Below are 27915 nucleotides of genomic sequence, written 5' to 3'. Positions count from 1 at the left end.
TTTACTTTACACAGTCATCATATGATTTTATTTACTTACAATTTCTTAAAAATAGATCCATTGAGAAAAGCAGCGTACAGCATCAGTACAACAACTATATCCCCTTTGATTTTAAAGCATTTTAAAATGTTTTAACGCACCAAACCAAAAAGCAAAACATCATTCAAACCAAACAAGTTATTAAAGTACCAGCCTTAAGTGCTGTTTTGTCTCTTTGCTTATTATTCTCTCAACAGCAATAAAGCAGAAATCATATTACCGAATTTGAATGCTAACACATTTCCAGGATAATATGAACAGGAAACAAATAGAATCTTGAAACGCCATCTCAAATACTCTTCAGAAAACTGTTAGGAGGGCAAAAAGTCCATAAAGTAAGCCACAAGGGTAGGCAATGAGAAGCTGTTGTCCCTCCATGCCCAAGGCTGAACTGAAGATTTTGGAAGCCGAGAGACTACACCAGCCAACAATGACCAGTGCCAACACAGTTCCGAAGGTGCCCCTACGCAAAGACAAAAGAGATGATTACCCTATGTCATGAGAAAAGGAGATTATTGAATCAAAGCTGCCTCTGAAACATCCTTGGTACAATATTTATAACTATTTTCTCCATTTGCAAAATGAGGGTGAGGAACTGTATGAAGTCAAAGGCCGTGGCCAGCTTGAAAATTTGTGAGTCAAATTCCCCATCAGAGGTAAACATTTTATACTTCAGTAAAACTTGAACTCATAGGAGTACAAAAACTCACCTATAGTTACCGTCATCTGTCAACATTCAAATCCCAATTCCTGAAAATCTTTTATAAAAACTATGCTTAGGGGAGCCTGGGTGGCTCAGTTGGTTAAGCAATTGCCTTCGGCTCAGGTCATGATCTCAGAGTCCTGGGATTGAGTCCAACATCAGGCTCCCTGCTCAGCAGGAAGTTTGCTTCTCTCTCTGACCCTCCCCTCTCATGCTTTCTCTCTCTCTCAAATAATAAATAAATAAAATATTTTTTCAAAATGTTTAAAAAAAACAACAACTATGCTTAGGGTTTTCTTGTATAATTACACATTCTTTTTCCCACACTCTCTTTCCAAATTGATGCATGGTATGAACAGAAAGAAAACTGGACTTGTAATCCAGCTGGGGGCCTCGTCCCCACTGCTCCCACATCCGCTTTTCAGGTTTCTATCTGAAATAGCAAAGCCTGACACACTTCAAGTAGGGAACACAATTTTGTGTGTGGCCTCCCACCTCATTGCTGAAGATTCCTTTTGTAGGTGTATTGTGGATTTTTTAGAATATTGGGATGGATTTGTTCAAATTGATATCCTCAAAAATAACTGTGGAGGCAATAGGCCTTTTTTAAAAAAATTAAAACAAATTTATTATTTAAAATAAATAAATTTTAAAAAATATATTTTAAAAAAAGAATGAATGGGTAAATAAGGTAGTTAAGTCTAGCCACCATGGGGATAAAAGAGGAGGTATGGAAGTAAAGAGTAAATTTCATTCCTTATGTGCAAATCAGAATGTGTTATTTAGAAAAATAAGCTGTAAAATCTACAAAAGATCACAAGATAGCTAGTCCCCAGCTTTAGATCGATGAAGTGACATGAGGAAAATTACACAGTGGAATGGCATTAGGTCAAGATCTCCTAATTCCCAATGCCACGTTGCTCCTTTCACCATCAAACTACACTGTCTCACTCGATCCTGGTATAATCTGAAGTTGAGAATTATGTTTATTATTTGTGAGAATGACAAAAATATTTACTTTTAATAACTGAACCAGAGAAAAACAAATGAAAAATTATACAGTATATGGCTTCTGATGCTGTGGATTATAAATAAGCCAAAAATACTTAAAGTGTCCTCTAATAAATATGATATGCATTGGTTTAATAAATATATATTAGGAAAAATTTATAGGTCAACCTAATATACACTTTTTTTAACAAAAATGTAAAATTATATGTGATTGATTTGAATGATATAGTATTATGCTCAAAAAGGAAATTTCAGTGTAATAGTCTTAGGGGGTTGGATAATTTACTCTCCTTTAATATAATTTAAAAGATTTCTAAATCATCCTTTATCATTTCAGAATGAATCTCGAATGAAAAAGGGTCCAGACTTCTGATGATTCTCAAAATCTCATTTTAGTTGTTATTTTCTTCCCCTAATAATCTGAAGTCATTTGAGATGCTCAAATAGAGCATCTTAACTTTGCTGGAAATAATGTTTTAAATTTCAAATTTTTAAATCGTAAATGATTACAGCATTCTTTGGCAAAAGCTTTCAACAAAATAAAAGTTGTAGAACTAAACTCTGTATTAACATGTCAAATGTATTAACAACACAGTAAATGGAAAAGCTTGCTAAAGAACCCGCTTGGGATTCTCTCCCTCTCCTTCTGCCCCTCCCACTAGAGCTAAATAAATATATATATATGGGACCATATTAAAACAAAGAAGCATTTCCAACTAAGTCACTCTCAATAATGTTATTAAAAAACTAAATGAGACATCTAAACAAAATTTGTAAAGGCTCTCCTACAATGTCTACCTTTGGCATTGGTAAGTTTTTTATATAATACACTATCCAGTGTAGTGTTAATAACCTAAAATGTGGATCATCCAAAAAATTGCAAATTGTGTCTCCTTTGGATGTGGAAGAATGGGCACTGATGGCAAATGTTTATTGAGTTCCGAGCACGTAGGGGACAAAAGACTATGTAATTACTTGCTCTCCCCAAACTGTGGTAGTGATGTTCGTTCATATGCCCTGGGAAATTGCCCAACAGAAATATATCTACTGGATCCTCATTAATAGTTTTGAATTGCAAATCCTAACTTCCCAGGAAGTAAAAAAGAAAAAAAAAATCTATTGGCTGAGCATATACGCTATAAAGTTCTCCCGCATTAATATCCTCATCAGGGTTCCTGGGAATTCTTCACTGCAAGGAGCCCAGCTGAGAAAGCGCAGTTGCTTGCCGCCTCAAAGGCAGAATGCCTGGGAGCTGAAGCAATTCGTCAGTGTTCACCAGGCAGCTCCTCTTCCAAAATCAAACAAGTGAATTCATGCAGTTGTTCTATTACCCCAGACAATGGTTCGTACTGAAGACTGCAACCATCTCCAAAGTACCACTTTCACAGATAACTTGGTTGAATTTATTGTTTACATCATCCAAATAGGAACCGTACCTGAGCCCAAACTGACCCACTTTCCTGAATCTGTCACTTTTAATAGCCAAAGTTTCCCCATTTCCATTCCCAAAAAGATCAGAAAAGAGGTTAACTGTCACCCCGGTGTGGCAAGCCTGAGAGAGGACTGTGTACGTGGGGTCCATTAGGGCACGCAGGCACTTACTGCAGTGAAAAGAAGATGGCGCAGCTGGACAGGATGACCATGGGGAGCAGAGAGTAGCCCAGGACGCTTGCCACGCAGCCGTAAGACGCCCCTGAAGAGCTCATCAAGTTTAGTAAGGTGTGAATCCCCAGGCAACCTATGGCACTCATGCCATACACATAACCGAACTGAACTTTTCCTGCCTGAAACAATGGGAAGGACACAGGTGAACACACAACAAAGATCAAGAGGAAATTGGAATGTCAACAGAGCAGAGAGCATTTTAGAATCAATCAGCTCAACACTGTTTCCTGTCTTTCGGGCACAGTCATCAGGAGACTGGGAGTTCTGGAGAAAACACTGACTATCGTATGACTTCAGTCCTGAAAAAAAATACTCCTGGTTATATTCGGGGGGGCCCGTGCATGCCACTGAAAAGATGACAAAATTTCAAGGCTTTTTTAAAAAATCATATATCACCTATTAGAAGTACAAGACATAAGCAAGAATATACTTACTCTCCCTATTTGTTAAATAATTAAACGAAGGAATTAATGGATGAAAAAAAATCTAATTTCATCTTGAAGATTTTACAAGGCAAATGAGTAATGTTAACCAATACCTACAGGATTTACTGTTAGATCCTATTCTAAGCATTTCACATGTATTAAATTATTTAATCCACACAACTTTATGAGGTAGGTACCATTATTATACTCATTTTACCCATGAGGAAACTAAGGTGAAGAGAATATACAACTTGCAGAAAATAAAATGTTAAGCGGTGCAACTTGGCGTGGAACCTAGCCAGTCTGGTTCTAAAATTAGATGTTGGACACCTATAGGAGCTCTCCCAAGTCTTAAAATAACAGGACTTACTTGACCTTTTTAAATCTTTTTTACTTGACCTTTTAGCATATCCTAAACTTATTTGACCACAGAATCCTTTGTTTTCCTAATTCCTATTACCAGTTTAACTGAACATAGTTTATGAAAACCTGGTTTATATAAACCAACTGGTACTGAATCATAAAAGAAGTACTGTTAAAGGGAAATCAGTAGTGTTCAGGATACAACACTGATTTTCTGAGGACTCATAAAAATAGCCATCTCCCACAGGCACTAGGGATTGGGAGCTGAAATAGTCCCATTAAACTCACCCAGAGAAAGTCACAAACTATTATTGATTCAAAAGGGGATATTTTAATGTTTGCGACCTGAGGATGCCAAAGCTCCAGTAAAGAACGCACTTAGTTTTCCTATTTACATTACGCTGATTAGAAATTCTGGGTAAATATTGAATAGGCTGACTCTGTTTTTCATGGGAATCATGCAAAACAAGGAAGGATCTGGTAAATGCGGAGAGTGAGCTTTTTAGCTGTCATGTTCTCTTCTCCATGGCTGTTATCTGTACAGTCTTTATGTCTTACAGAGTAAAGAGATATTTACTTTGCAATTAATTAATGGAGAATATTATTTTAATGTTCAAAATTGTCTAGCTATTTTGAGTTCTTCTTCCTCTACAGAGATGGGGAGATTGGTCACTACCAAGTCCTTTCACAAAATGTCCCTGGGCTTTGCTTGCAGAATTCTCTCCTGCAGTAGCCATAATGAGTTCTTACTGAGTAACTTTTGTATTCTTATGGCTATCTTGTGAAATAATACAATTAATGCTAATGGACATGCTTAAGAACCCTCTTAGTTATTGTTCTGTTGGGTGAGTTTTTTCCACTGGAAAATAGTGACCATTTAAAATCACTTGTATTAGAAAAACATCCTACTTAATATTTTAATTGGATGGGATAATTCTGAGGTAGCAAAAGCTGTAACGGTGAAGGGCAACTTCCCCACAACCAAAACACACAGAGCTAGAACTTTCTGACCCCAAGCACTTTTATAAAAAGGGTGGGGTATATAGAGGGTGGACAAAATTAATTTGAGAGTAAAACTGTCCCTTTGGGATATGAGTTAGTGACTGTTCTCCTCATCTTTTCTCTTGTCAGTTTATCCATTCTAAGTTGTGATTCCATTTGGCAGGGGCCATCGCCATTTTTAATTTGTTTCAAATTCTAAAAAAGGGCTTGTAACTAAAAACCAATGTTTCATTTCTTCTTAACCTCAAAACTTTACATGTCCTCCTTGTACCACCCTCATTACTAAATCTGAATTTGAAATACTCATTATTCTTCTGATTATGCTTTTACATTGGTCATGCATGTTCCTTTTCCAGATCATACTCTTAGAGTTACCGGAAAAATTAAAGGGAGCCATACTTTTAAACCACTTATCTTCCTTGTTTTGGGGGTGAAATAATTTTGACAGCAAAAATAAAACTAAATTTATGCTAACTGTTTGAAGCTGTCCTCTTTGGTTTGCCTCCTTCAACATGAAGAAAGTCACTAAAAGATACTATGTCATGCCTTATGTCAACATAAATATAAAAATGATAAGTATGTGATCATGAGTTTTATGCCTCTGGAGAAAATGAACAGATCAATTATTGTTTTGGATTCAATTTTGCTTTCTCTAGTACAATACATATACCAGCCCATAAACTTTTCTTTTACATTTTAATTCTAGATACCCAGGGCATGGTTAGTTTAGTTTCAAATGGGCTCTGAGTGAAATCTGACTTCATTAGTATATACCTGGGTGATTTTTTGTTGTTTTTGGTCTTTATTGCTCTACATGTATTAGAATCAATTCTGAAGTAATGACATCTAATGGGAAAATAAAACTGATAATGTCTGCTTAAAATATTTCAGAAAATATGCACTTTCACATATTCCTCCAAATTTGAGAGTGGAAAGGAACCTTAAGAACCACTTACATAAGTGTTTTTTGTCTTCAAAATGAAGAAATGAAGAAATAAGAAACAAAACAAAAATCTCAAGATCATACCTAGAGGCAAAGTTAGGGGTACGTTCAATTTCTCACTTCCATTTGAGTTCTTAGCCTATATTGTTTTGTACTTCAAACAAAAAAGAGGATATTTAAATAATTCTAACTAACATTATACACCCCCAAAGAGATCTTAATGGGATTAATGCTTTCCTTTAAGGGATGGTAATACTAACATTTTCTATAAGAAAACAAACAGCTGTTATATTAGAAATCACTTGAAAAAGAAATATGGTTTAATATATTAAATTTATTGTTTCTATTTGATTAATTGACATGGTCTTAACTTAGTGTAGCTAAGATTATCAAATTACTGTGACAAAGAAAGAAGGGAAGTTAAAGACTAAATTAAAACTCTAGTTGATATAGTGTTTGATTTACAGAGAATTTTCATTTGCTGAAGTTCAAAGGAAGAAATAAGATGCTATCACTAAATATTATTGTATTGCATAAATATGATGCTATTATTAATCATATCACCATGCAGAAACTAGATTGCTCTAAGTATTTTGACTGGTATAAAATAAATTAATAAATAAAAAGTGAAAATTTATTTAGTTGTAAATACATTTTACATCTACTTTTGAAAACTATAACTATAGTGGAGAAAAAAGCATTTATGGAAAGTGGATAGCCAAGAGACAGAGAAGTGGACTGAAGAGTTATTTTAAGGGCTTTTCCTAGAATTTTTAATTTCCTGTATTCTTTCTTCTGTCAAGTTTATCTCTTTGTCCCTTAATGAAACTATACTTTTCAGACTGGCCTGACCATCTTTTTCATCCACTGTTTTTCACATATGGTCATTACTTCCTTGGTTTAAAATCATAGACATTTTCTCTTTTTTTTTTTTCTTTTCCTTTAAATGAAACATTTTTCTAAAGTATGAGCTAAATGTCTTCTAAACTTAACATGAGTGGAAATGTGTTTTTCTTTACTTCTTTGGAGACTCAATCACATTAGTCCTGATTTAAAGAATGAAAGAGGCCCATACACAAGACGAATGGTAAAGTCAAGCGGAAAAATGCCTATATAAAAAGCAGAAAACTCAAATAATAGAGAAATATATAGGCTAAATATACAAATCACTGGTTACACATTGCGAATTAATGTACTCATAATAACCTAACCGGAAACAAGGAGACTCATCTCATACTCATACCTCACACAGTATTTGAAATACTCTATAGGTACACCCCAGCAGAGAAAATGACGAGCAAAGAGAAAGGATTTTTCTGGTGTCACAACAGAAGTGTCACAGAAAGCAAGAAATAAAATTTGGGCCAGTATTTCCCAAATCCATGTGTTCTTCAACTTTTTCAAATTGACAATCTTTTCTGAATAACAAGAAAGACATAAGGGATTGCCCGCTTTGTTGAAAACTTACTTGGTGATTTGATTTTTGATATTCTGTTTAAATTTATATTTTTTCTGTCCTAATACTTGAGGGTTGTTTCTCTTTATCACTATGGTTCAATTAGCTATGCCACACACACACACACACACACACACACAAAGGGTAGTTATAAATTAAATAATCTACACTTTATCAAGTAACATATATTCTCCTGTATTAACAAAGACTTCTTCAAAAATGACACTTGACACACATTAAAATCTGGTGCTTGCTGCCGTCTGTTACCAGAAGCAAGGTGGCTCCCAGAGCGATACAAAACAGGATAGGCCCAGTGAGGTCCGTTTCATTCATAATGCTGCCATCTGCTGGCTTCAGCGGGTTTAACACGGTCAAGGTTTTTTGCCATATGTGATCAAAATTAATTCCAAGTTCTGCAAAAACAAACAAACAAAAGGAATAATATAAATATAAAAAATAAACATGGATAATGTTTACTTAAATTTAACATTCTCATTAATTTACTTAGCACTTTCATCAGATTGTTACACCTCCAAAATCTAAAGTTCTATGCAATATACAGTAATTTAACAACAACAACAACAAAAGATTTGTTGTTCCCAATCAAGGAACTAAAGAAATATTTTAGAGAAATAATTACATCAAGGGAAAATTTCCATGCCTTATGCACCAAATATAAGCTTAAAATCTACCTGAAAATTGGAAAATAGATGTTCTACAATAAAAAATAAAATAAAATGGTAACTAAGAGACCCAAAGTCCCATCATATTGCTTAATAAATATTAGATATTAGATATTTCCTCCCCCCTCTATTTTCCCTTAATAACACTGTTAGGAGTTTGTTAGATAGTTAGGGAGTCAGGGCCAGTGTCCCCGACAACAATATATGGAGTCAGGATAGCTACAATAAAACAGCAGTGACAACCTGTTTTGCAGCTTAGACAAGACAACACTAGCATTCTGCTTGCAGCCTTTGCAGAAATGACTTCAGCAAAACATCCTAAAATAAGACAATTAACCACAAAGAATATGTCACTATCATAGGCAATGGGCAGTTAAGACATAAGTATCAGTTGTCAGCAAAAAAGACCATCAGTATGCTGACATGAAATAAGGAGACAGATAAGTGACCAAAGCCCTAATTGGCATGACTCAGCACACTCTGATTGCTTAAGATAGTTTCGCAAAAGAGCTCATAAAAACCCCTTAGAAACTCCAAGGGCAGCCCTCTTGGGCCCCTCACCCTCTCTAGGAGCTTTTACTACCACTCAATAAACTCTGCTTTGGCTGCCCTCCACTCTTCATCTGGCCTACCTCTTCATTCGTCAAACCATCGTGACCAAGAACTGCGGGCACAAAAGGCAAAAAATCCTGGAACAATGCTTCTGAAATCATATCATACTTATATCAAACATGGTATAATTGCTCAATTAGCAGTATTATCTAAAGTAAAGATATTTAGCCCAGATCTGGGATTTTATTTCCACCTTGCCTGATGAGAAAAGTAGTTGTATGCTAATTGCCTTAACCTCCACAGAGGAGAAAAGAGGATGTCTCTTTCTTATACCTGTATTTTAAAAAGGTCTGTGCTAGTGTGGTTCAATCTTTGTACCCAAAGTGAAATTCTTGAGACAAGTTAACCTTTCCCTTTTGTGAGTGGTGGTGGTAGAATAAAATATTCAAAATCAATGGAGCTTATTTTCCATGAGTCCAAATTCATTTAGAAATATCTATTTTTCCCCAATACCTTGTTTTTAAGTAATTCTGACTGCCACATCACAACAGACCCTTCTGCTAGATCCTGCCCCTCTTACATTTTTATTTATTTATTTTTTAAAAACCCAGCTACCTGATATCCACTGAATACAGAAATAAATAGTAACACCACATTGGTTTCTTTTCTCACCAGTTCTATAAAGATAAACATTAAAATGTATCTTGAGTAGGAAAAAAGAACATTCAAAAAGGAGAAGAACACGACTTTACTATTTAGGACCCAATAATCATGCTGACTACTGCTATCATTTTAAATTTGAATAAGAGTAAGCCAGAGACCAAGAATAATTAGAGATAAACTCCTGTAAAGACCAACGCATTTCAGCTAAAAAGAACTGAATGGGTTTTTTGTTTGTTTGTTTGTTGTTATTGTTGTTACTGTTTTCACTGAATTCTGCTGTGGGCTCTACAAGATTTGTATGCATTGGTCTTACAACATGTAATGAGACTAGGGCTGTTATTTTATTCCTATTTTGTGCATCAGATATCTGAGGTTTTGAGATATGAAGAATTTGTCCAAAGGCACTGAACTAGTAACAGAAAATAGATTTCAGTGCTGGAGAATCTAATTCAAGAACCCATGTTTCCTCCCCAAGACAAACAATACAATTACAAAAGCAGCAGAGGACCTGAATAGACATTTTTCCAAAGAGGACATGCAAATGTCCAACAGGTACACGAAAAAGTTCTCAATATCACTAATTCTCAGGGCAATGCAGTCAAAACCACAATGAGGTATCACCTCACACTCCTCGTTAGAATGCTATTATCAAAAAGATGAGAAGTAAGTGTTGGTTAGGATGTGGAGAAAGGGGAACGCTTGTGCACTGTAGGTGGGAATGTAAATTCATGCAGCCACTGTGGAAAATAGTACAGACATTCCTCAAAAATTAAAAAAAATAATAATAAGCGTTCCCATTACCCCACTGTGGCCTCTGTCCAGGCCAGGCTGACAACATGTCCACTTACGGCTGGAGGACATGGGCATTTAGAGATGGTGGCTTTAGCAGAGAACACTGCGGGTCAGTCCCCAGGGCAGCAATGGTTGGCATCCAACCATTTGACCTGAGCACTGAACCTGGCCAATTTAAAAAAAGAAAAAAGGGAAAAAAAAAAAAAAAAAAAAGAACTTCTATATGATCCAGCAATCCCACTTCTGGATATATATCCAAAGGCAATGGAAACAGGACATCAAAGAGATATATGATCTCCTATGTTCAATGCAGCATTTTTCACAATAGTCAAGACATGGGAACAACCTAAATGTCTGTCAGTGGGGGAACAAATAAAAAAGATGTGGGATGTACATACGATGGAATATTCATTCGTGAGAAAAAAGGAAATCCTGCTGTTTGCAACAACATGGATGGACCTTGAGGACATTATGTTAATTTAAAAAAATAGAGAAAGACAAATACTGTGTAGTGTTATTTGTGAAATCTAAAATCAAGGAGAAAAAAAGAGTCAACCTCATAGAAATGGAGTAGAAAATTGGTTAGCTAAGGGTGAGAGACACAGGAAGGGGTGAGTATAAAGATACACACACACACACACACACCACACACAAAACAAAACAGCAAAAACCAAAAATCTTGCTTTTAATATATAGCTATGGATGTCAACATGTACCTAATCTCACAACTTTTTTTTTTTTTTTAAATTGAGCTCAGTTTTCCCATGTGAAGGATTTTTTCCCTAAATCATTTGTACAAGGCATTCAACTTCCCTTCCCAGGATAGTGACATCTTTGGTTAGTTACAGAGTATAGTTCAAACGCTTTTATACCTGCACATATCACCTGACATCTTGCATATCTGACTTTCCATACACAAAATACCAGATGGACTTTAATGCCTGCCATGACAAAGAGGGGTCTTACTCTCACAGGGACCTAGACATTTTCAAAAGGTTGGACAAACATTGGTCTACACTGCATTAGTAAAAATCTTTTTTTTCACTTATTTCATATCCAGGCTAACCATCGCTATCCCTAGCTTAAAAAGAAAGAATTTGGTTAATAGTGAATAAATCATGTCCATTTCAACTTTTGTGCTACATCCTTTCTATTATCACCATGTAGTTATATATTTCTTTTTTTTTAAATATTTTATTTATTTGACATATAGAGATCACAAGTAGACAGAGAGAGAGGAGGAAGCAGGCTCCCTGCTGAGCAGAGAGCCCAATGCGGGGCTTGATCCCAGGACCCTGGGATCAGGACCTGAGCCGAAGGCAGAGGCTTTAACCCACTGAGCCACCCAGGAGCCCCATATAGTTATATATTTCTTAGCAAACATAACACTTTGGAGGAGGTGAGCAATTCACCAAGCTTAAAATGAAGTTAGAATGTTTCATGTGATTTTTAAAAAGCAGATTTTAAAAACTGAGAAATATTGTAGCTTAAATTAATTTCACCTAAGCCTTATGTTGTTTTCAAACTTTTTTTGCGATTAAGACATTTATGTTAGTAATATGTTTTCAGCATTTACCACAACACAGTGGCCTTTAATTCAAAATACCTTTTTTCCTCAAAAAGCATAATAATTATTCCTGAAGAAACTCAGATGTAAAACGCCTTGTGAGGCATTATTACTGATTTCAGATATTTATTTGACGGCATCATTAACTTCTGCACGTTTCAACATCGAGTCATGAAACGGTGAGTGAACATAAGACCTACTAAATATTGTCATACCAAAAAAGAATTTATGTGTTTTCTACCAAAATACATCTCCATAATATTTTGTTTTCAAATTTATTACAAGGTATGCAAATGAGATTATAAGTATTTATTAATTGTAGATATCCTAATATAATACCTTATTATACAAGATAAAAGATGAAACCGCTGTGAAATTTGAATGTAAAATTTATTGTTTTGCTGTCATCTAGTGGTAGTAAAGTATATGATATATATGCTATAAAAATGAATTAATATCTTTGTTTTCTATGCAAATGGTGGCACTGGCCTTTTAAATATAAACATCGGGCTGTGCTACAAACATAAGTACTGAATAGCACAGTAATTTTTCTGGTTTGACAGACTTGAATTGGCTATTATTCTTCAAGATACATTTGTTAACATATTGATTGTACATAATCAAATAGCAAAAGTTATCATTCTTACCTAAAATCACCAAACAAGTCTTTCAGACAACAAAGTATTTAAGGAATAAAGAAGCACACTTTCAAATAACATATTTTTGCATAAGGGATGTTAATTATTATAGGTTCATAATGTGATACCCTGTTTGGTGTATACTCAATAAAAACTAGCAAATGACATTTATCACCTTATCCTAGAAACCCTGCCTGTGGCTTTTTCATATCTTTGAAACAAATGAGGCTCCAGACTTTCACAAAGTACCCAGCCTCAGGAATGTATTGAATCAGCATCTAGAAATTTCATAGATTCAAAATGCAAAATTATATTAGGTGCAATTGCTTGCATCTCTAATACATTAGCAATTTGGTGGGGACAATCAAAAAGAGAAAATAAAATCTAAGAATTTTCTCTAAGTTACATAAAGTGGGAGAAGAAATCTAGTTTATTTTCTATTTGAAATTAATAAGATATTAGGGAGGATGCCTTCAAGTTTAGAATATCACAATAGAGACATTTAGACAAGCAGAAAAGAAAATATTATTTTCAACCAATGTTACAGGAAAAGTTTGATATTCATTAAAGAAAAAAATGTTACCTACTTCACATACTAACTTAAAATAATTTTTAATGAATCAAAAATGTAAGTGCAAAACAAAAAGATAATTTAAAAATTTAAGAATATACAAGAGGATATAAACAGTACCTAGAGCTAGCTGGAGAAATAAATTCTGAATAAAATTTACCAAGAAAAATATTGTGGAGTTAAAAAAATAAACATTAAAATTTCTATATGATTTAGCATCCTATTAACAAATTAGATGGCAAACACCACCTGGGGAAAAAAATGTTTGCAGTACATATTCCAGGTAATCATTAAATATCCTTACCAAGTAAATATCTTTAAAAATCAAAAAAGAAAAGGAAAAATTTTAAGGTTCAAATAATAAATCTGACAAAGAATATGAAAAACAAAAGAATAGTCAATAAACTTGAAAAAAATGGGTAACTTTTCTAGTAATCAAGACTACAAAGTATTGCTTTTTACCCATCCAATTAACAAAAATATCTCATATTCTACTATGATGGTGTAGGGGTCATCCTTTTCTAGATCAGTTCGACAGTGTAAGTACCTTTTGACCCAGTAATCCCAGTGTTATGGATCCATCCTAAGGACAGACTCTGTAGAGATGAAAGTTACTTACTTCACCAAAGCATTACTTATTATAAGGATTAACCTTTAAGGTGAGTTTAAATTATGGTACTTTTATATGAAAAATATTATGAAGCCATTCTATATACTTTCTAATAATATTTAATGACTTTAAAGAATGCATGCATAGAAATAATTTTGATATTAGGTAACTTTAAAAGCTATAGAACTTCATAGCCATTGTATGATCCAACTTTCATTTTTAAATATTCATAAATACACATGTATTCAAAAATATGGTATTTCACTTTTAAGCATATATACTTAAAATACATATATTCTTATGCAAAATATTTACATATATGTATTTCACACATACACACTCATAAAAATAGACCAAAAGTTGGAAGAAAATACATCAAGTCATTAATGGAAGTCATGTCACAGAGACAAAATTTTAGGTGGTCTTGATATTTTTACTCATATGTTTCTCTATTTGCCAAATTTCTATATTGAACATAGGTTATTTTATAACAACTGATTTTTTTTTAAAGTAGAGATGTTGGTGGAATCAAGGAGAATATTTAATAAGGATAACTTAAAAATTTTCAGGTACTGATTATTATTGCAGAGGCAAACTGGACTGAATTGGTTAAACATAACTGATCCCCCAAATCTAACTGGCTTCTAAACAGCCAACAAATCTATGGTATCATTTCCTGTGCTTTTCTCAGTAGTTAAAATCGTTCACCATTTTTTAAAATTTTGAACTCAAAGAAAGAATGTTTTAATGCCAGGTGGTTAGCTCTGTTCATATGAGGCAAACACTGACCTTTTGATGTAAAATACTGGGAATTTTAATCTTGCCCTTTTCACTGACCACATATAAAGGGGTGAGAGCATAATTGTTGACTATTCATATATTCATACTTCCCCTTGGCTCTTAATTTTTTTTTCAAAGATTTTGTTTGTTTATTTGACAGACAGAGATCACAAGGTAGGCAGAGAGGAGGCCGAGAGAGAGGAGGAGGCAGGCTCCCGCTGAGCAGAGAGCCCGATGTGGGGCTCGATTCCAGGACCCTGGGATCAGGACCTGAGCTAAAGGCAGAGGCTTTAACCCACTGAGCCATCCAGGCGCCCCAACCCTGCCTCTTCAATTTAAATCTACTTGAGTTTTGGTTTTCCAGCCCCTATACTTCTGACATCAATGTTGATTTGCTATGAGGGCAAAAGCAGCAGGTGTAGCATGGTCAGATTTTAAAAAGAAGAGGAAAAATCAGTGTATGGAACCCCCCTGAAATTCCTAAAGGACAATCCTAAAGGTCCACCGGTTTCCTCGCCACCAAGAGTGCTATTCCCTGGAATCCTATATTCCTCCCCACTTAGCCATACCCAGCTGGAGATGAGGAGGCTCCTTTGAGCCAGGGAAGGAAAAAAAAAAAAAAAAAAGACTGGCTTGTCTCTATGACAATTAAGAAATATTGAGAAACTACTCCATGGCCCCCAGGCATCCTAGCAGAAGCAGCAGCTTCATTCACTGGGATGGGAAGGGCCATTACTTTGATGCAACAGCTCTGCTCAAAGATGTGTTCACTGTTGTCTAGCCTCCATCAGGGAGTCCACACTTCAACAAATCGAAGAAACACTTAATAACTGCAGTTAATAGCACAGCAATGGCAACACATCTACTTTCAGTTTTTCCCCCACGCAAGCATGAGACAAACGTCCTATGGTTTCGGCACCTTCGTCTGGCAGACTTGTTTATACGTGGAACAATCACACATAAAACACACAGCATGCTGACCGCACATTACGTGCTGATTATTGCTATTATTCTTCTAGCTGTACACACGTTAACAGCACTTCCTTAACTTACCTTCTAGCAAAGGAGGCTCTTCCTCAAAACTGTCAATGTAAGAAGATTGTGAATAATAATCCGGGTTGGATGCTGGCTGAAAATATTGTCCCTCGTAACCTGATGACGTGAGCATCTCTGCTGGGACAAAGGCAGGCAGAGGCTGCTGGCTGGCTGGTGGTCTAGAGAAAGGAAAATATTGAATTTTATACATCTCAGAATGGGATATCATGACAAGTGGTAGAAGGAAACTACAATGTTCCTTCTATGAGTTCTACTAGTTTTTGTGACTATTTACGCATGAAAGAAATAACTTGCTTAAAATTTACCTTTAATTTAAAAAATGAAGTAACTGGTCATGAGAAGTTTCTAGAAGAAAGATCTATACCAACTAATACTTATTATGGACAATGTGCTGGACACTTCGCCTCACATTTTCCCACATAATGAATACTCTGTAAGGTAAAAACTGTAGTTTTAATCCCATTTTACAGGTAAAGAAGCAGAGTTTCATGGACACTGAAGGACTTGGCCAATGTAGCAAAATAATTCTTCAGGGGTTGGACTCCTAAGTGAGGCTGACTTAGTAGTGCTCAGATGATACAATGTTGCTTTTTTACTGATTTTTTTTTCAGGGGCAATCACCAAAGACATTCCCTATAAATCTGTGGAAACAAAAGTAAGTAAAAATCACAGTTTTAATAGTAGAGTCAATTCATAAGAAAAAAACAAATACATAAACTGACCTTCTAGCTCTGGCCATTCCCAGATAATTACTGACAACTGAATTATCTTTGAGTACCTAAAAGGATTCTATGGCTGGCTTAAAGTCCCTCTTTTGAAATACGCAATTTAGTTTTGTTGAAGCATGATATTTTGATACTTTCTTAACCACATTTTTATTGGATTTTATTTCACCATTTGTCTTAGAAAGTTGGAAAACACTCAGTGCATTTCTTAGAGCTAGAGAAAAGAAAGAAGGGGAAAAAAGAAGTATATGAGGTTATTTGATCATTTTAAATTGTTTTTACCTGAAGGAAGGGGGAGACACATATGGAGTTGTCCTTATGAACATGTTTAAGTTTCTTTCATCAGAGCCACTAAGGGCTAAGCTAAAAATACAGCTCAGGATTCTGAACTTTGCAGCTCCCTATGATCTCTCTGCATTAAAATATTTACAAAATGGCTTTTCATACTTTCCTTCCAACATTACGCTTAATATGAAATCTAAGAATAACATATTCAACTTCTGTTATATGAGTAAGCCTGACAGAGAAAATAAACTTCTATGGAAAACAGAGCTACCAAAATAGAGATATATGCGTTTAATCATTCACCAACTCAACGGTAAGCTCATTAAGGGCAAGGACCTGGTGTAATACTTCTTGAATCCCCCACAGCATATGTTGATTACTGTTATTGTTCCCTTAGCCATGACACGTATTCCTAACCTTTTTTTTTCTTTTTGTCAACAAAATACAGCCACTATCAAAAGTATTGGTAGAAATGAATTACAAATAAGAACCTGAATGGTTTGTTGGTTGATGAAAAGCCCCCCTTGATCTATACTTTTTTTTAATGGAAGCATTTCTAGAAGAATAGAAGGGGAAAATAAATTTGACTCAATGGGCCAGCATCTAACCAGGACTATTTCACTGACAAACTGTCCTAGCATCACCATAACTCAGGCCTAGGTGTGACTAACCAGGCTTGAGGAAAGGTAACTTTTACAGTTACTCCCTGAAAAGCAATTTCCGTGAAGGAGGGAATTTAGCAGAGGTGATTGACCCAACCCCAGCAAAGAGAAAAACACATTAAAGAAAAAAAAAAAAAAGTGTCCATTACCAGCTAGATCCCATCCCTTTCTCTTTCTTTCCTCTCTCTCTCTGCTCCTTCATCCAGCAAAACTTCTTTATCAGGAGCTTGGTCTCTGTTGTCCTATTATAATGGAGGCATAATATTAAAATTCTCCCACCATTTATTTAAGAAAAGTATAATTTCAAACTCCATCCAACAAAGGAAACCTCAAAAGCTTTTTTTTTTTTCTTTTTAAGATTTTATTTGTTTATTTGACAGACAGATATTACAAGTAGGCAGAGAGGCAGGCAGGGGCAGGCGGGGGCGGGGGTGGGGGCGGGGAGGGGAGGGGAAACAGGCTCCCCGCTGAGCAGAGAGCCAGATGTGGGGCTCCATCCCAGAACCGAGATCATGACCTGAGCTGAAGGCAGAGGCTTTAACCCACTGAGCCACCCAGGCGCCCCATAAATTACCATGGTCACCCACTACCAGTGTCTGAATTAAAATTCTCTCCTTTTATCTTTTAACTTTGTACATGTTGACTCTAACAATTGACACTACATCTCAATGAATAAAATCTAAGCAATACCAATATAGTCATATGATTAGTCCACACGTCCACCCAACAAACTCTGTAAATAACCCAATTCTCAGGTTTTAGGCTTTTTTCTGAAAATTGCAATGAATAACCATAATTTTATTTAACCATGTATTTCTTTTTTTATTAAGTGTTTAATTTTAATTCCATTATAGTTAACATACAGGATTATACTAATTTCAGGTGTACCATATGGTGACTCACTAATTCTATGCATTACTCAGTGTTCATTATGATGTGTGCTCTTAGCCATATATCTTGGACACTTTACTAATTACTTTGTTAACTACATAGCCCTGAATTATTAACTTACTAAAGGCAATGCATGAGTTAGATTAGTGTACCCAATACTTAAGATGGTAAGGTTATATCATATCTATATTTCATATAGTAATGGGAGTTTTGCAGAGTATATCAACAAAATATTCCTCTCTTCTTGATTATGCAACTTCTTAATTAGCTTTATGAGAAGAGGCATATTGAAATTTTGATGATATTTAACTTAGCACATTATCCCAGATGAAACAAATGTCAATGAATTTGACCAAAATAAACGCTGAACTCTGGCTGGTAGAGTTTAAACATTAACTTTGTTAGTGGGCATCTCCTCTTCCTGTAAATATTATTTAAAACAACTATGTGATGACTGCAAAAGATTCCTTTAGGACAACTGGCAACATTCTTGGTCATACCACTCTTCTTTTGCTTCCTGATTCTGTGGGGGTTACACTTTTGCTTATAAAAACAGTCCAATGAGAAAATTTATCCTAAGTCGAGTGCAGTGGTTAGCAAACGAGCTTCTGGAGATATACTGTCTGTGTTCAAATCCCATTTTTATACTCTTAGGCAAATTATCTTACATCAGTGCCTTGATTTTCTCATCTGTAAAATGAGGATAATAATAGAACTCGCAAAGGAAACTAGTGGTTACTAGAGGCAAGGAGGTTTGGGGGATGGGCAAAATAGGTGAAAGACGTTAAAAAATACAAACTTCTGGTTATAAAATATAAAAGTCATGAGGACGACAAGTACAGCATAGGAAATATAGTCAATAACCCTGTAATAATGCATGGTGATAGATGGTAACTACATTTATCGTGAACATTAATTAATGCATAGAAATGTCTAATCAATATGTTGTACACCTGAAACTAATATAATATTGTGTATCAAACTAATATAATATTGTGTACCAATATTGTGTATCAAACTAATATAATATTATGTATACCTCAAAAAATATGAACGAGGGGCACCTGGGTGGCTCAGTGGGTTAAAGCCTCTGCCTCTGGCTCAGGTCATGATCCCAAGGTCCTGGGATCCAGCCCCACATCAGGCTCTCTGCTCCGCGGGGAGCCTGCTTCTTCCTCTCTCTCTCTCTCTGCCTGCCTCTTTGCCTGCTTGTGATCTCTGTCTGTCAAATAAATAAATAAAGTCATTAAAAAATATGAATGAGTAAGAACCAAATAAAAGAAGTATTTGTTGATATTAAAGTTGAACAGGGCTTGCAGTTCTTCTACCAATATACCCAAGCCATTAAAAAGTCTGCTATATAATAACAATAATAATAATGATAACGATGATGAGCTCATAAGGTTTTTGTAAATTAAATTAGCTGAAATAAGTAAAGCACTCAGAACAGCGTTGGGCATGCAAAAAATGATCAATAAACATGAACTATGTCTTGGTATGCTTTTTTCTCCCTGAGACTTACACTAAAGCATTCTAGACATCTTCCACAAAGTCTGGAACAGCATCTTCTGTATTTGTAAATAGTTGTCTCTTCCTCAAAGAAAACAACATAAATAAGAGGCCAGGAGTTTATATGCCTTCTGTGCTGATCATCTTTCACTTTCCGTCATTTTTGGTCTCCTTGGAACACCCAAACTGACTTTGACAATATCCCACCAGTGTTGTGTTTTCCTACCAGGAGAATCTCCCATATGCCAGGACTTCTGTCTCTAAGCAATAAAACAATGGCCACACACCTGCTCTGTATAAAAACCCTCTTCACATTCACCCAATTCTTCAGTATTTCCCTTTCACCATCCATACCTGGGTTTATAAAGTTCCAACAAGTCTCCAGATGGATGATGTTGTGTTAAGATAAGACATAGTCTCCAGCTGGGGAAAAGATTTTCCCTGGCTCTGAGGCAGCAGGACTTAACATTCATCGCCCAAAGCAAATATAGGAGATCATTGTAATTAATCTCAGAACACTACATCGAAAACTAAGGATGTACTGTAAGGTCACTAACATGACATAGTAAAAAATAATAATTAAAGAAAATATCATTGTTAAAAGACTCAGTAGTAATTTTTATGATTACAGAATTGTGCTTTCTGTGTCCTAATCACACAGTTACTAGGTATGTATTTTATTGAAAGTTTTGTTGTTCTAAAACTATCTGTTTGGACTTCCTTCATGATGGTCACCTGATGCTGCTTTCCTTTGTCAAGCTGACCCAGGAGGCATGGGGTGATGAGCTGACTCCCAGTGTCACATGGAGGGCTAGAGTGTAAATCAGGTTGTAAAAAATGCACCAGCAGATAAGTACAAGTCATGGAAAGTCTAGCTGCACATTTTAACTAATATTAAAGTATGGGTGTATTTCATATAGCCAGATGACATAGCATGGCTCCTGGAACCTGAGACTAGGAAGGGTTTCAGAATTTGAAACATCATCACCTGAAATAGCCTGAGACAACAATATGACTGATCAACAACAAAAATACACTGGTTGTTTTTTTTTTTTTTTTAAGGTTTTATTTATCTGACAGAGAGATCACAAGCAGACAGACAGGCAGGCAGAGAGAAGGGGAAGCAGGCTCCCTGCTGAGCAGAGAGCCTGATGCGGGGCTCCATCCCAGGACCCTGAGATCATGACCTGAGCCGAAGGCAGAGGCTTAACCCACTGAGCCACTCAGGTACCTCTCAAAATACCCTGTTGATTAAAAAATATAGTCGGTATTTCCAGAAACAGTTTATCTATGTCAGTCTCCAGGTGAGCCAGTAAAATCTGGTGTTTTAAATATCCCCAGTAAGAACAAAATGTACAGGATCAGTTGAATGGTGGTGTGTTTTAGGGAATGGTAGCAGGGAACCTGACATTTACATCATTCCCAGATTCTGGCCAAGCCAGCAGGTGCATGGTGACAACATACCATTGTCAGAGTCAAAACTATGTTTGACACACTAGAGGAATATCAGCTCAGGGGATCCAGAAAAGCTGGGGATTCAGTATCAGTCTGTTAAAGTCCTATGGAAACATTCAAAGAGAGTTGTTGTTGTCTCCTTTTCTGTGGAAATATCTTGTCCTTTCTCTAAATAATTTGAATAGATTTCCATTTTGTTTATTTTTTTTAAAGATTTTATTTATTAATTTGACAGAGATCTCAAGTAGGCAGAGAGGCAGGCAGAGAGAGAGAGAGGAGGAAGCAGGCTCCCTACTGAGCAGAGAGCCCTACTCGGGGCTCGATCCCAGGACCCTGGAACCATGACCTGAGCCGAAGGCAGAGGCTTTAACCCACTGAGCCACCCAGGCACCCCAGATTTCCCATTTTAAAGTATAGAAAAAGATAGTGGGAAAATATAGCCCAGGTGACAGGTTACAGGTGTTGGAAATAGTGTCTATCTAAATGACTGAATAGTTATTTAAAATGAGGAAACGCCTTCTTGTTTATCCTAAAATAAGAAAACTTGTTTTTTAATATATATATATTTATTGTCTTAGTAAATTACAGTCAACCAGCTTTCAGATCAGTATGCCACTGAGCAAGTTTTTTAAGCAATCTCCAACAGGGGCACCTAGTGGAGTCTGCTTAAGATTCTCTTCCTCTTTCTCTCTTCCCCTCCCCCCTCCCCTGGTCCTTCAGGGGGATGTGTGTATGTATACGCATGCGTGCTCACTAGCTCTCTCAAATAAATACGTACTTACATATACATACGTGCATAAAATCTTTAAAACTCGCTCCCATATGTGAGAGTGGGGGTGGACAGAGACAGAGAGAAGGAGACTAACTGATTAAAACTATCTCCTGGATTCCTGTGTCTTTTTCCTGGATGGTTAGCATCTTTTTCTGTTTTGGGGTATATTTTAATTGAACTATTCACGTATGAATAAAAAAGATCGAATCTCTGGAGTTTGATGTACACTAGTAAGTCACTGACTTGACTCCACATTTTATGTACCTCATAAAACGACCACATTAATATGCCCTTTTCTAATTCCTGAGACTTGCAGTGTGGATTGGAATTTAAATGTTACTGTATCCAAATCACGACTTGGATTTAAATGCTAAGGAACTGAAGCAGGTTAGGCCATCAATTTAAAATAATATAATCTTGAGTTTTCCCCCTTTGGTTATGTTCATTTCCATCTCATTTTCATCTTGATTTCTGGGCAATGTTGATATGTGTAATCAAATAGATAAATAAAATTGGGTGGTGGTTTGGTGCTGGGGGGTGGGGAGAGAAAGCTGTGGTCCATGAGTCCCTACATAAAGAAAAATCTTTGTTTCTCTCTTATTAGATTTTTTAGTTTTGTTTAGTTTGAAAATGTAGATCATAGATGCTACCCATGTGTTTACTCCATCTGAAGAAAAGAAACAAAAGGTGACTGGTTTCTTTCACTAAAATAGGAAATAGTGCAGAAAAATCCTATTAGATTTTGGATTATATATTTTGAGTTACCATCCTGTAACACTTTACTGTCCAAGCTACTTCCTCTGCCTGATTAACACTTTTCTGGCACCAAACACTTTTTCTTGATCTTCAAAGTATAAATCATAAATGAAATAAAATCAAGTTATTTTTCTGTAGTTAGATTCTGCAATGATTGAGTCAAAACTCTACAGCCTTATTCTTTTATACTATTTTTCTTATAAAGATATATATATTTTTAAATCTAATGATAAAAATACCTAATGATAATATTCATAGAAAGAGAGTGAAGGAGGAAGGAGGCAGTATAGATTGTTTTTCATTTTAGGAAATTTTTATGGTACCTGACTGAAGCTGGACAACATAGACTAGGTTCATTGATGGGATAAAACTCCAGAGGTTTAACTTTGATAGTTTTAAAAACACTCTATACCAATCCTTTTCCTATCCCCTTAGATTAATGGTTCAGCAGGAGTAGCTAGGAAACAGCACCTATCTCTTGTGTCTTCAGGAGTGATCAGCTAGTGGAAACAATTTCCGAACTGTCCTGTTCATAGTTGGAACTGAAGAGTTCCTGTTGCTTTTTGTATTTATTCTATCTTTTCCTCTTTATCTGGAGCTTTCAAGGCACTTATCTGTGTTTAGAAAATGAAGCTTCAAGAATTAATAAATTTGAAATATTTGTTATGTGGTTATTTGGCTTAAACTTGTTGAAATGAAGCAGTGACTACACATCCCATCTTTACCTAAGATGACCTAGTTGTAGTTCTATTGTACCAACATCATTATTCCTAGCATACATTTTACTCTTACAGATGTCTTGATTTTAAAATAAATTATATGCCTAGTATTGGGTCTAATCAAATAACCTTGAACTAAAATCCAAACCCCATTTCTTATTAGTTGTGTGTCCTTGAAAAAGTTCCTTAATTGCTCTTGGTTCCTGTTTTCTCATAAGTAAAACGGGGAAAAATACTAGCTCTCATCTCAGGATTGTCTGAGGATCCAATGAGTTAACTTACATGCAGTTCACAATAGTACCTAATGCGTAGGAAGAATTCAGTAACAGTTAGCTTAGAAGTTCCAATGTCTGACCCTTCTCACAGTTCACTAGTCTAAGTGTGCTAATCCTACACATTAGCACAACTGTTCTTCATGATAATTTCATGAAGTAGGTACTATTAATGTCCTTATTTCTCAGTGTAATGTACTCAGGAAGTGAAGTTAAAAATCTTTCCCAATATTACAAAGGCTAGAGCCAGAACTTGAACCAATTCTTCTTACCATAAATGCCCTATTTACCCTAGTAAAGGCTAAATTACTAAAATCTTCATCATTTTTATTTTCAACTCAAGTTGAATTGTCAACTGAAAATAACTAACACAGTGCTCCACATCACTTGGTATCAAGGAGATATAAATCAAAACCACAATGAGATACCACATCACACCAGTCAGAATGGCAAAAATTAACAAGTCAGGAAATGACAGATGCTGGCGAGGATGCGGAGAAAGGGGAACCCTCTTACGCTGTTGATGGGGATGCAAGCTGGTGAAACCACTCTGGAAAACATCATGGAGATTCCTCAAAAAGTTGAAAATGGAGCTACCCTATGACCCAGCAATTGCACTACTGAGTATTTACCCTAAAGATACAAATGTAGTGATCCAAAGGAGCACGTGCCCCCGAATGTTTATAGCAGCAATGTCCACAATAGCCAAACTATGGAAAGAACCTAGATGTCCATCAACATGAATGGATAAGGAAGATGTGGTGTATATATATACAACAGAATACTATGCAGCCATCAAAAGAAATGAAATTTTGTCATTTGCAATGATGTGGATGGAACTAGAGGGTATTGTGCTTAGCGAAATAAGTCAATCAGAAAGACAATTATCATATGATCTCCCTGATGCAAAGAAGTTGAGAGGCAACATGGGATTTTGGGGGGTTGGAAAAGAATAAATGTAACGAGATGGGATTGGGAGGGAGACAAACCATAAGAGACTCTTAATCTCACAAAACAAACTGAGGGTTGCTGGGGGGAGGAGGGTAGGGAGATGGTGGTTGGGTTATGGACACTGGGGAAGGTATGTGCTATGGTGAGTGCTGTGAAGTGTGTAAACCTGGTGATTCATAGACCTGTAACCCTGGGGTTAATAATACATTATATGTTAATTTTAAAAAATTTAAAAAAAACTAACACATTCTGAAATATGTTTATTTCAATTCCATTTAAGAGTTTTCACACTGTATTATAATCGCATATTTAATTGCCACTGTCCAACATAAATTTTTAAGTTTTATGAAGGAAAAGATTATAGACTTCTTTTTTATCATTGGTATTCCTAACACACAGCAGGCACTTGATAAATGTTTACTAGTCAAATAAAATCTATTTTTTGAGCAGTGTCTCAAAAAATATCATGTGAACTGAAAATGTTTTCTGTTCTGTCCAGGGCCTATATTCAGTCTCCCTGTTAAGTGGTATTTTGAAAAGAGGAGCCCAACCACCCACCTATAAATGGGCCTGAGGTGAACTGAATTAATTTCTCTGACCTTTCCTGGCATTTCTTCTTGGGTATTTTACCACGATATGTTGGAGAGAGTTTTTGCTTTCCCCAAGGAAGCCCTCCCAGTGTGGAAACCCCTTACTAAAATATTACACCTTCTTAAAACAAAAGCATATTTTTTTAATATAAAATACTTACTTTCTAGATCCATAAACATATGCATGCGTATTAGAATCTTCAGAACTCTGCTCCTGATTATCAATAGTATAATTAGATTGGTAAAAATCGCAGTCAAATTGTCCCACATTTGACATCCTGGAAAAATAAGAATGTTTTTTACTGAGAACTTAATGAGTCAATAGAACTTCTTTTGAGATATTTACAAGGATTAACTGATGATGTGATTATAGATGGATTCCTGTTGGAGAACAAGGTACTCTTTGGATGGTTTAAATTAAGTATTAAGAAAAGGTATAGAAATGTATTTAGAAAGTCATTTATAAAATATGTTTCTTCAACAAACTTTTCTGAAATTTTCATTCACGAGCACTTTGACTTTGACTAAATTAACTGACGAGAAAGAACTAATATTTTTCAACAAATTCCTTATTCCCAGCATTTTAAGAAAAAAAAAAGATTTTTAAATTAGTATACATCTAGAAAGTTTGCCCTTAAACAGTGTTAGTTCCTCACCTTAAATGTGTGCACACATGTTGCAAGCCAGAAAACAAATGGTTGATGATAATTCTATTTGAGTTTCATTTTTCCTAGAGCTTTAACATGTGCTAACAGCCTCACCCATGCCTCCACAAAACAAACAAACAAAAAACAAAACAAAAAAATCCTACAAATCAATTTCCTAGTTTTACTTTCCAATTCCTAAAATGTATTTGGAACATTTCCCTTTTTCTCATACCTTGCTTGCTACTCCTAGGTTTCTGGCTGAGTCAGAGGGAGAAAGGCTCAGTTCTGCTAAGGGAGGAGTCTTACCTTTCTATACACACTCTCTACCTAGTTTGTACTCACTCAGGGAGCAAAGAAGAGTGTGTGATCTTGATTTACACCTAGTGCCCAGAAATACCAGAAGAAGGAAAAAGGACTTGAGAGGAAAAAAAGGTGGGGAAGAAAGTAATAGTAAGGTATAGTGGCTTTTTGGATGAAAATTACAGAATGGAGAATCTTTTCAAGTGGAGAAATATGGTTATTCAACTCAATATTTTAATCTTTATTTTTTTTGAAAAGGATTCTATTTCAAAGGAATGAATTTAAAAGTGATGAGGCGCAATCCACATAATCTAATAATTTATGGAATACCAATAATAAGTTTCAAATGAAATTGCATAAACAGCCTTAGCTCTAAGAGCTTCATTAATCAGAAATATTTGAGCAATTGTCAAATACTTCAAATTTCTACAGTTCTGTGGAAATACAGAAAGCTTTTCTAAAATTAGATGCAGCATTTCATATATTTGACTTCATGAATCAGGATTTTTCATTAGTAATATGTGTGAAAGTAGCTATGAATTATGATGAATCATGTAAACTAAAATCAAGACCCGGAGAGCGTTAAGTCTTTTAATAATTTATAATTTAAAGAATTTAAAATTTAATAGCATAACTTTCTCAGTCCATGAAAACATGAAGCATGTTTTCATAAAGCATGAAGAGTAATGTCACAGAATACAGTAAGGTTTCATAACATTCAATACTTTATGTAACACGACTATGGGTAAGAGAGTCCTTACATAACTCAGCTTCATATTTTGTTTAAATGCCAAGTTTATTAGAAGGATTAGATACCTACCTTTGTATTTTTTTATGCCAAAAGATCTTCCAAGCAATGTAGCTTTACTTGAGAAATTTGTCACAGATCAGTTCGTGAGATGATGACCTGCTGGCTCTCCATAAAAGTTTCTAAATTTGTACTCTGACACTCAGAACAGATGCTACAGCCAAAAAAAAAAAAAAAAAAAGCCAAACAGAATATCCAGTATCTAATAGGACCCATTAAAGTTACAAACACAGTGAATGGTATAGAGACATACAATTTGATAAGGTGAAACGGCAGATTTCAGTTTTCCTATGTGTGTGTCCCATTAAACTAAGATCATTCATCTGAGGCAAGCAGTGGAAAGCAAGAGGCTTTAATATTCCTTTTGCTTCATAACCTATAAGAATATATTCAACCTAGACAGGATTTCCTAATAATACACAATAAAAATCAATATGATACAGGACTGTAACATAACGATTTTATCAACAGTCTGGAAATAGGGTATTGTCAATTTCATCCAAATGTGAACCAACTTATATAAACAACATTTAGAAAAGTTACCTATAATCTGTATCTGGTTTCTTTTCCTTTCTTACTTCTCCATAAGAGCCCAAGATGGATATACTAATGTGATCTAACAGAGCTTATTTATAGGGCATGTTCTATTCCATTTTTGAGCCAGTCCTGACCACTGGAAGCATAAGACCTATTTCCCCCAATAAGTTGGTTCCCTCTATATCTGTGGGTCATTTTCAGGTGTCTTCTCCCTAGTTCTGACCCAGGGAACCTGGCTAATATTCCCCATCCTATCCAGACCTTGTGGGTTTGTTTCTAATATCAGCCTCATAAGCTGAAAGTCAATTTTCTTTGTGATCTGCTTCATGCAGATAACTTTGTAAGATGGTGATTTCCCATGTATCCAGATCTTCATTAACTGAAATTTGCTGTTGAAGGGTGAATATATTTGGCTGTTAGAAATTTTCAACTAGAGCCAAAGACAAGAATGGTAAATTACATAAACTTTCCCACATTACTTTAAAACATTTGGATTTCTCCCAACATTTAGTATTTC

The 27915-nt window shown here is 35.5% G+C and overlaps 1 protein-coding gene across 1 annotated transcript; it reads right to left on the bottom strand.

Annotated features, from left to right (window-relative positions):
* YIPF7 (Yip1 domain family member 7) lies at window positions 1-26932 on the bottom strand. The gene is made up of 6 exons (XM_032852559.1): window positions 26874-26932; window positions 25268-25384; window positions 15517-15677; window positions 7875-8020; window positions 3356-3537; window positions 1-502 (listed from the first exon to the last, which is right to left on the bottom strand). Exons 2-6 carry the CDS (start codon window positions 25381-25383, stop codon window positions 340-342), a joined length of 768 nt encoding a protein of 255 aa, XP_032708450.1. The 5' UTR covers window position 25384; window positions 26874-26932; the 3' UTR covers window positions 1-339.
* Window positions 26933-27915: the final 983 nt, after the last annotated feature.

This window comes from Lontra canadensis, unplaced genomic scaffold, assembly GCF_010015895.1.
Source record: "Lontra canadensis isolate GAN:19392208 unplaced genomic scaffold, GSC_riverotter_1.0 scaffold1, whole genome shotgun sequence".
Lineage (NCBI taxonomy): Eukaryota > Metazoa > Chordata > Mammalia > Carnivora > Mustelidae > Lontra > Lontra canadensis.
This window is presented reverse-complemented; position numbering and strand designations above follow the sequence as displayed.